The sequence below is a fragment of the Salmo salar genome, chromosome 16 (assembly GCF_965601325.2).
Source record: "Salmo salar chromosome 16, fSalSal1, whole genome shotgun sequence".
Classification (NCBI taxonomy): Eukaryota; Metazoa; Chordata; class Actinopteri; order Salmoniformes; family Salmonidae; genus Salmo; species Salmo salar.
This window is the reverse complement of record NC_138306.1, coordinates 77,611,672-77,623,021: the sequence shown is the minus strand read 5'-3', so window position 1 is coordinate 77,623,021 and position 11,350 is coordinate 77,611,672. Positions and strand designations below refer to the sequence as shown.

The 11,350-nt window shown below is 36.8% G+C and overlaps 1 protein-coding gene across 1 annotated transcript; it reads left to right on the top strand.

Annotated features, from left to right (window-relative positions):
• Nucleotides 1-1,738: 1,738 nt before the first annotated feature.
• Nucleotides 1,739-11,153, top strand: LOC100194500 (insulin-like growth factor-binding protein 5). Its single transcript, XM_014150691.3, has 4 exons — nt 1,739-2,596; nt 7,830-8,047; nt 8,169-8,288; nt 9,210-11,153. The coding sequence occupies exons 1-4, from the start codon at nt 2,263-2,265 to the stop codon at nt 9,345-9,347; spliced, it is 810 nt and encodes a 269-aa protein (XP_014006166.1). The 5' UTR covers nt 1,739-2,262; the 3' UTR covers nt 9,348-11,153.
• The last annotated feature ends 197 nt before the right edge of the window (nt 11,154-11,350 follow it).

The following is an 11,350-nucleotide window of genomic DNA, read 5'->3' as shown; positions in this document are numbered from 1 at the left end:
AGACAGACTAAAGACAGACGTCTAGAGACAGACTAGAGACAGATGTCTGGAGACAGACTAGAGACAGACATCTGGAGACAGACTAGAGACAGACTAGAGACAGACGTCTAGAGACAGACTAGAGACAGGTGTCTAGAGACAGACTAGAGACAGATGTCTAGAGACAGACTAGAGACAGATGTCTGGAGACAGACTAGAGACAGACGTCTGGAGACAGACTAGAGACAGACGTCTGGAGACAGACTAGAGACAGACTAGAGACAGACGTCTTGAGACAGACTAGAGACAGACGTCTAGAGACAGACTAGAGACAGATGTCTAGAGACAGACTAGAGACAGACGTCTGGAGACAGACTAGAGACAAACTAGAGACAGACGTCTGGAGACAGACTAGAGACAGACTAGAGACAGACGTCTGGCAGGTTTCAGCTCAATGCCCTTATTTCGTCTCTTTCTTCTCGTCCAGACGGAACGAGAGAGCAGGGAGGAGAGAAGGGAGAAGAGGGGAAGTTTAGGGGTCAAGGGCGGTAGGTGACCCTGACTTCCGTTAATGGGTGTGGCATAGAATGACGGTGGTAGGTCAAAGGTCATACTAGGTTGAGCGTTGTGATGGGGTATGTCTACAGTGTTGAAGTAGAGAGAAAGAAAGGAAGAAAGAGAGAGAGAGAGAAAGAAAGAAAGAAAGAAAGAAAGAAAGAAAGAAAGAAAGAAAGAAAGAAAGAAAGAAAGAAAGAAAGAAAGAAAGAAAGAAAGAAAGAAAGAAAGAAAGAAAGAAAGAAAGAAAGAAAGAAAGAAAGAAAGCAGAGAATGGGTTAATATTGCTTGGAGCTGAAAGAACTGGAGATTAAATTTGGCAACAGCACGCACGCACACACACACACACACACACACACACACACACACACACACACACACACACACACACACACACACACACACACACACACACACACACACACAGGCAATGTTACAAATATTACACAGTAAGATGTCATAGCATCTTCTGGCTGAAGTACACTCATGTCTACTTGTTATTATCTGACATTGGCAAATCAACAACTACACAATGTACCCAAGGTCACATCGACCTTGGCGAACTATACTGAAGGTCACATCAACCTTGGCGAACTATACTGAAGGTCACATCGACCTTGGCGAACTATACTGACCATAGGCTTATCTTGACCACATGCGGTAATATTACAGACAACCACAGCTCACAGTGACCCCAGTTTAGCTGGGAGAGCTTCCAGCAAACATCTTGCAGAGGTGGGGCTAACATCATCTGCCAAATATTTAACCTCAGTTGGTGAACTTTTTATCTCCTCAAAGAGTTGCAGATGTTACTTTGAGGCAAATAACGTATGTAATGTAGACACAGTCTAGTCCACTGGTCCTAAAATCAGTCCATACAACTCAAGGCTGGATCACTGGTGTTACTTTATTCATTCTTTTAAAACACCTCCCCACCTGATTCCAAAAAAAACATCAGAAAATACACCAGAATAGTGTATTTCAAAGAGAAATTGTAGCCTACAAATAGATAGGCCTATTTATTCCCTGTCAATGTCCATGATTGATGCAGGGGACATCCAGCACTTGCTGATCCTCCCCAAAACATTGAGGTTCCAGTCAGTTGGTTGTATTTATTTGCCCTCAGCATCGCCTTGTACCCAGTCGTAGAAGTCAGGGGACTTGCCAGGACCCGCCCTGTACAATCAACAGCACCGCACCGAGTTGACAAGTGCGCCCTCCCCCATCAACGTCGTTTGACATATACCCATCGTTACAGGATTCGCCTCTGGCAGTTTTTAAAAAGGCAAGCTCAAAGCCACATATTATACTGTATGTGCAGAAAACCTGCGGGGAGGGCAGCCTACAGAGATTGGTTCTTCTACAAGACAATCCCTGCTTTTTTCTTCTTCATTTGGAGACAATTGATGTGCATGTGTAAAACGACATTTGAAAGCTCGAAAGGAGAATACTCGGGTAATTTCGCGGTGGACAATCTAAACTCAAATATAATTGGACTTTTGACACAATAAAGACATCGCAGACACTTTGCCCGGGTGAAGAGTGGAACCTTAGCATCTGATACAGTGATTAAGGGACTTTTACGCACGCAGGCAGTGGCCACCTGTGGATGGTGACTCTTTCAAGGACTTTTGCCCCAAAACGAAAGCATAGCAAGCGTTCCATGCAATACACATAGTAGTTGATTATAGTTATTTTATGTTTGTAATAATTTTAATTTGAAACAATATGCTGATTAGTTTTTCACTCCTGGCAACGCTTCTCCTAAGCGAGTCGGGTTGTTTGGGCTCGTTCGTACCGTGCGAACCGTGTGACCAGAAGCTTATGTCGATGTGTCCGCCAGTGCCGGTGGGATGCCAGCTGGTGAAGGAGCCTGGCTGTGGTTGCTGCCTGACTTGCGCGCTCCCCGAGGGCCAGTCGTGCGGTGTGTACACGGGGACTTGCACGCACGGGCTCCGATGCCTGCCGAAGAACGGGGAGGAGAAACCGCTGCACGCGCTCCTCCACGGGAGAGGAGTGTGCGCCAACGAGAAGATGTACAGGCCGCTGTATCCAGGCAGGGGTAAATATGAGTCTTCATTTACTGATTTATCATTTTTTCCCATTTGTATTTCTTTAAAATGTTCAATATTTAGACACACATATCTTTATTGGAACTACATTGGCAGATTATCCCATTTGTTAGACGACACACACACACACACACACACACACACACACACACACACACACACACACACACACACCACACACACACACACACACACACACACACACACACACACACACACACACACACACACACACACACACACACACACACACACACACATAAAAACACCACACCCTGTAGTGTATTCCAAATCCACCACATGTATTGCTAAGATTGTTTGATTGATAGCACACAGCTGAGAGCTGAAAATCAGGGGTTTTCAAGGGCATCATCTTGGCATGAGTGACCTAGTGCCAGGTACATGAAACAAGGTGAAGAAGATTACAAACATTTTAGAGTGTCCTCAGCTCTCTAGAGGGCCATTTGAGGGACAGTCACTGTGTCTGACTCATTAGCACTTAGTCAGCTGGTTTCTCAAGTGTCACGTTCTTTCACAGGGGTTTCCCCCAAGCTTTAGTTTTTATTTTCTCTCCTGAAATTTGTTGAAGAGAGAGGGATCAGCGGTTTTCCCTCCTCTCCCTCAACCCTCCCTCTCTCCATTGCCATGTCCCCCCCCCCCTCCCCCTTCCCACCTGCAATAAGTAATCTCTACACCTTTCTCTGGCTAGATTTCTTCCTCCAACTCTTTCTCAATTAAGTCATTTCTCTCTCCCCTCTTCCTCCTGCTCTCCTTCACCAATATCCTTTCTCTATCTCACTCTTCCTCCTTTAAATCCTCTCTCCTTCTCTCCTTCTCCTCTGCCTCTTTCCATCTCTCCCTGCGTCATCATCTTTAAGCTGTGCAGTGATTCAGCAGAATGTTAGCCGAGCGTGCCTCTCTGACTGCCAGCCTGCTACTGGATAAGATTTACCACCTCTTCTCATTTCCTGCAGGGTGTGAGAATTTAGAGAGGACAGAGGGCAAGGGGGAGGAAAGAGAGAAAGAGATAAAGACAGAGAGAGAGAGATGAGAGAGAGGGGGGTCGAGAGAGATACAGAGAGATAGACAGATACAGAGAGAGAGAGAGATAGACAGATACAGAGAGAGAGAGAGAGAGAGAGAGAGAGAGAGATAGACAGATACAGAGAGAGAGATCGACAGAGAGAGTGGGAGGTAGAAAGAGAGAGGAAGGGGATAAGGAGTCTTTTCGTTACAACTAAATCTGTGGGATTTCGAGAGCATCAAATTCGCCCAGATCAGGAAATGCATCATAACCCACTGAATCACTCAGTCAGAAGTACTGGCAAGATTAGAGTGGGCCAGATTAGGAAGTGAGGACTTGATTGGGTTTTATACGCCGGCTGGGCTATGCTGCCTACGCACCAGCCTCGGGAGAGAAATAGTGTCAGCGGAACCAGTGGACTGAAGAGGGAATTCTCTTTTCTGAGAATAATCTAGGAAGGATGACAGGAGCGATGATGTCACAACAGATATTCTCAACCCTGTGACATACCACTCAATCACCTACTTAGCGAGGTATAGTTCAGTTTATTAGGATCCTCATTAGCTACTGCACATGCAGCAGCTACTCTTCCTGGGGTCCAAATGAAACATACAAGTAAGTACATGACAAAGTAAAGAACAGTAATAGACAAGAACAACAGAAAATATTACATAAAAAACAAAAATACAAATACAAATAAAATAAGAGTTATATAATATTTAACTCATAACTCTTATATAATATATAACTCTTATAACTCTTATATAATATATAACTCCTCTAACTCTTATATAATATATAACTCTTATAACTCTTATAGAATATATAACTCATAACTCTCATATATTATATAACTCATATATATTATATAACTCTTCTAACTCCTATATATTATATAATTCTAATAACTCTTATATAATATATAGCTCTTATAACTATTACATAATATATAACTCGTATAATTCTTATATAATATATAACTCAGAACTCTGATATAAAATATATAACTCGTATAACTCTTATATAATATATAACTCTTATATATTATATAACTCTTATAACTCTTATATAATATATATCTCTTATAACTCGTATATAATATATAACTTATGTAATATATAGCTCTTATAACTCTTATACATTATATAACTTATAACTCTGATATAATATATAACTCCTCTAACTCTTATATAATATATAACTCTCATAACTCTTATAGAATATATAACTCTTATAACTCTCATATATTATATACCTCATATATATTATATAACTCTTATAGCTCCTATATATTATATAATTCTAATAACTCTTATATAATCTATAGCTGTTATAACTATTACATAATATATAACTCGTATAACTCTTATATAATATATAACTCATAACTCTGATATAAAATATATAACTCGTATAACTCTTATATAATATATAACTCTTATATATTATATAACTCTTATAACTCTTATATAATATATAACTCTTATAACTCGTATATAATATATAACTTGTGTAGTTTATAGCTCTTATAACTCTTATACATTATATAACTCTTAGAACTCTGATATAAAATATATAACTCGTATAACTCTTATATAATATATACATCTTATAACTCGTATATAATATATAACTTATGTAATATATAGCTCTTATAACTCTTATATAATATATAACTTGTATAACTCTTATATATTATATAATATATAGCTCTTATAACTATTATATAATATATAACTCGTATAACTCTTATATAATATATAACTCTCATAACTCTGATATAAAATATATAACTCTTATAACTCTTATATAATATAGAACTCTTATAACTCGTATATAATATATAACTTATGTAATATATAGCTCTTATAACTCTTATATATTATATAACTCTTATAATTCTGATATAAAATATATAACTCGTATAACTCTTATATAATATATAAATCTTATAACTCGTATATAATATATAACTTATGTAATATATAGCTCTTATAACTCTTATATAATATATAACTCGTATAACTCTTATATATTATATAACTCTTATAACTCGTATATAATATATAACTTATGTAATATATAGCTCTTATAACTCTTATATAATATAGAACTCATATAACTCTTATGTATTATATAACTCTTATAACTCGTATATAATATATAACTCTTATAACTCTTATATAATATATAACTCTTATATCTTATATATTAGATAACTCTTATGTAATATACAGTTCTTATAACTCTTACACAATATATAACTCGTATAACTCATATATTATATAACTCATAACTCTTATATAATATATAACTCTTATAACTCTTATATAATATATAGCTCTTATATAATATATAACTCTTATATAATGTATAGCTCTTATAACTCTTATATAATATATAACTCTTATAACTCTTATATCATATATAACTCTTATATATTACATAACTCTTATAACTCTTATATATTATATAACTCTTATTTTATTTGTATTTTTTAATTATGAATTTAATGTAATATCTTCTGTTATGGGAAAGACACCAAGAGACAACACAAATACTATTTACACACTATTCATATATAAATATTGTTAAATACAGTACAGTTAAATCTTATATATTATGTAGCTCTTATATAATATATAACTCTTAGAAATCTTATATAATATATAAGACTTATTTAATATGTAACTCTTATGACTCTTATATATTATATAAGTCTTATAACTCGTATATAATATATAACTCTTATAACTCTTATATAATATGTAACTCTTACATCTCTTATATATTTAATAATTCTTATAACTCTTATATAATATATAACTTTTAGAACTCTTATATATTATATAACTCTTATAATTCTTATATAATATATAACTCTTATGTAATATATAGCTCTTATAACTCTTATATATTATATAACTATTATATAATATATAACTCTTAACTCTTATGTAATATATAACTCTTATAACTCTTACACAATATATAACTCGTATAACTCTTATATATTATATAACTATTATATAATATATAACTCTTAACTCTTATGTAATATACAATTCTTATAACTCTTATATAATATTTAACTCTTACATCTCTTATATATTTAATAATTCTTATAACTCTTATATAATATATAACTCGTATATAATATATAACTCTTATATATAACTCTTATAACTCTTATGTAATATATTACTTTTAGAACTCTTATATAATATATAACACTTATAACTCTTATATAATATTTAACTCTTATAACTCTTATAATTTTTATATAGTATTTAACTCTTATAACTCTTATAACTCGTATATAATATATAACTCTTATATATAACTCTTATGTAATCTATAACTCTTATAACTCTTATGTAATATATTACTTTTATAACGCTTATGTAATATATAACTCTTATATAATATATAACTCATAACTCTTATATAATCTGTAACTGTTATAACTCTTATGTATTATATAACTCTTATAACTTTGTTGTAATGAAACATTCCTTATGCTTATAGATCTGTCCCTGCTGCATATGGTCTATCTTTAGTCAGTGTTAATATCTTTATGACAGATGAAGTGGGTTATTGGACATTTTGATTTGGCAAGACCCAGGGATTCTTGCCAGTTTTATAGGAGCTGTCCGGTGCCATCTGGTTTGCTTAATATAAGGAATTTGAAACGATTTACAGTTTTACTTTGATACTTAAGTATATTTAAAACCAAATACGTTTAGACTTTTACTCAAGTAGTATTTGTGAGAAGTAGGCACACATTGTATGAGTCAGCTGGAGATTTCTTGATTGGGAAAACCTCAAGGTCTCCCTCTAGTGTTAGGAGAGGCTCTGTCTAAACCTGCTGCCTCTTTTCAACTCTTTTCCTTCATCTGCACCGATGTGGAAGACCTTGACAGTATCCCACTCTTCTTACCTCCTCATCCTCCTCCTCTTCCGCTTCATATTCCTCCTCCTCCTCTTGCTCCCCCTCTTGCTCCTCCTCCTCCCCCTACTCTTCCTCCTCTTTTTACTCCTCTTTTTCCTCCTCCTCCTCTTCCTCCTCATCTTCCTCCTCCTCTTCCTCCTCCCCTCCCCTTCACCTCCTCCTCCTTCTCTTCCTCGTCCTCCTGCTCCTCTTCCTCACCACCATCGCAACCATCATCATCATCCTTTCTGACTCTCTGTCTCCCCAGACGGTTATTCTCCAGAGGAAGCTATGTTAGCAGAGGTTCCAAAGTCCCTGCTGCCCCAGGCCAAGGTCCCTCTGTACGGGGGCAGAGACCACATCAGCAGCCGCAAGGCTCAGGCCATGAGACAGGCTAAAGACCGCAAGAGACAGCAGGCCAAGCTCCACTCTGTCAGCAGCCTTGACTACTCAACCCTCGCCCTGGACAAATTGCAGCCTGAGTTTGTAAGTTGAACATATATACAGTGTATACGCAGACAAACACGCAGACACACACATACACGCAGACACACACGCACACACACACGCCATATTTGCCCTAAACTATGACCCTGTATGTGTGTAGGGACCCTGCAGGAGAAAGCTGGACGGGATCATTCAGAGGATAAAAAACACATCTAGAGTCCTAGCTTTGTCCCTATACCTTCCCAACTGTGACAAGAAGGGATTCTTCAAGCACAAGCAGGTACCCATGGACTATTCTATCCTATGCTATTGTATCCTATTCTATCATATTGTATTCATTTGATCCTATTCTATCTTATTCCATTCTATCTTATAGTATTATATCCTATCCTATTCTATCCTGTTCTCTTCTATCCTATTCGATTCGATATCCTGTTATATTCTATCCTATCCTTTTCTTTTATATCCTATTCTGTTTTATTCTATCCCATTCTATTTCATTGTATTCCTATTGTCATGGTTGTCATGAGGAGCGGACCAAAGTGCAGCGTGTGTGTCGTTCCACATTTTATTTATACTGTCAAACTATGCAATACATAAATAAACTGAATGACAAAAAACAACAAATTGTGACGCAGAGGTGAAACACACACTACTCAAAATTAATCTCCCAAAAACCCAGGTGGGACAAACACCAACTTAAATATGACCTCCAATTAGAGACAACGATGACCAGCTGCCTCTAATTGGAGATCATCTCAAACAAAGCCCAACATAGAAATACAAAAACTAGAACAACCCAACATAGAAATACAAAACTAGAACATAACAACATAGAAAAACGAAACTAGAAAACCCCCCTGTCACGCCCTGACCTACTCTACCATAGAAAATAACAACTTACTATGGTCAGGACGTGACACCTATCCTATCCTATTCTCTCCTATTTTATTCTATCCTATTCTATTTCATTTCATTGTATTCCTATCATATTCTATCCTATTCTATTTTATTCTATCCTATTCTATTTAATTTCATTGTATTCCTATCATATTCTATCCTATTCTATTTTATTCTATCCTATTCTATTCATTTCATTGTATTCCTATCATATTCTATCCTATTCTATTTTATTCTATCCTATTCTATTTCATTTAATTGTATTCCATCTTATTCCCTGCTATTTCCTCTCCTCCTGCAGTGTAAACCATCACGTGGGCGGAAGCGGGGGATCTGTTGGTGTGTGGACCGTTTTGGCGTGCAGCTCCCTGGCACTGACTACAGCGGAGTGGACATCCAGTGCAAAGACCCGGAGAGCAACAGCAACAAAAACGAATGAGCGATGGCCAATTTGGTCACCTGACATGAGCCAAGGCCCGCCTCCCTTTACCCCGACTCCTGCAAATCACATGTACATGCAAAATATGCAAAAGCCAATCAAATCAGGAAAGCAGGGCACAGATACAGTACATACACATGGTTTTAAACTATACATCCACCTATACTGAGATGACCTATAACCTCCCTTTAAAGCACATATAACAATGTTCTCTGATTTCAATTATATTAGATTCTGTTTAAACAAAATTTAAAGGCTAAAGAGTAAAGCTCATCTTTTTCACCTATGTTATTATCGTGATGTTGACAGGAACTCTTTACTGGGGAGCACAGTAATCTGGGGTCGTATTTAAACGTAACTCTGTTCTTTTAGTCCAAATGTTTGTCCCTTCAGAGCACTTCCCTACAAGAGAACCTCAGTGACTGAAAGTACTTTACTGTCTGAGTTTGGGCCTATGTCCTTATATGTCCTTCTGAGTGCGATGAGATGAGAAGAGCTTTTTTCAGTCCTGCCTTTCTTCCACTTTGTCTCACAGATTGTTCTGAGTTGAGGGTCTTAAGAACTAGTAACTGCTCGTATACAGTAGGTTGTTACAGAGTAGTTACAGTAGCTATCTTAATCAACCCATCAACTGCTACTTCTGTTGGGTTGTGTCTCAATATAGTTTCATAGGGGTGACTGTATGAAATTACTGTGTGTGTATGTGTGTGTGTGCCTCCTATACTTTCTCCTTTAGTAGTCTGTTTTGTGCCTTACCTTCCGTGAAGTATATAAAAAAGATCACCTCAAAAACACATCATGACAGTCATATGCTTGTTTTGTCTTTTATAAACGACAGCCAAGAAAGTACAGGTGCTTTGAAAAATCCAACACAGGCTCAAATCACATGCAAATGTTGCACGCCGTTTCTATTGACTTCTCGTAGCCTCCTGTCTGACCACAACACAGTCTTCTGCCTAGGACTCTCCTGTATGACCCCTGGAAAGGTGTGGCTCTTTGGGTTTCTATGGAAATCTCAGTGCCTTCTCTCTCTCTCATGACTTTGAATCCAGATTTACATCCAGATTATCAGGCCTTGTCGTTGAACGAGGACATTTTAGCAGTATGTGGATGTGGAGATTGGTTACTAGAGAACCATGAGTTAACGAGTGTGAAGATATACGTCTCCAGGATATAAGGCCGTGACGATACTTTTTGATCCTACGTCCCGTTTGTGAACATGATGTTAAATCAGACGTCTACTGATTTTATTGACGCTCAAAACATTTGCCAGATATTTTGTTGACATTCCTTGAAATAGACATCCCCTTTTTTCAGGGTATGGTAACATGCCGATAGCTTTGACAGGGGCTGTGTGTACAGCCTATGCCTGCCACTAGAATGCATAGGAGACTTGGAAAGTGTTCTCAACTCAGTCTTAAGCTTGCTTGTATGAAAGACCATGAAATCTCAAACATTCCATATTCGTGATAAAAAAAGCATGTAGGACACAAATAGGTAACAGTTTACTCAAAGCCAAACGGTATAACGCTTCTTTGCTGCAATTCTTTAACAGGCTGAAAATAGCTGTTTAGTCAGGGTCCATCAGAGACGATGGTAAGACGTTATAAGAAGGTCATACATGCTTATGACAATTCTTACAATGAGATACACCTGTTGGCTTTAAGTGAAGTGTTACTAACAAATCTATGTGAATATCACAAATATGTCATATTTATTCACTGTGTAATTGATGTACTTTAACCTTGTCTTTTTTGTAACGACAAAGCATTTATTTAAATAAAGTTATGTATTGATGTATGGGAAGGTTTGTTATGTCTTTTGTTTGCTCTATGCTGTGGAAGTAGGGTTGCAAAATTCCGGTAACTTTCCCCAAAATTGCCCAATTTTCCAGAAATCCCGGTTGGAAGATTCCCAGATTCAGGAGGGAATAAGCAGGAAATCCAGAATCCTCCAATGAGGATTTCTGGCAAACCTGCCAATTTTGGGGAAAGTTACTGGAA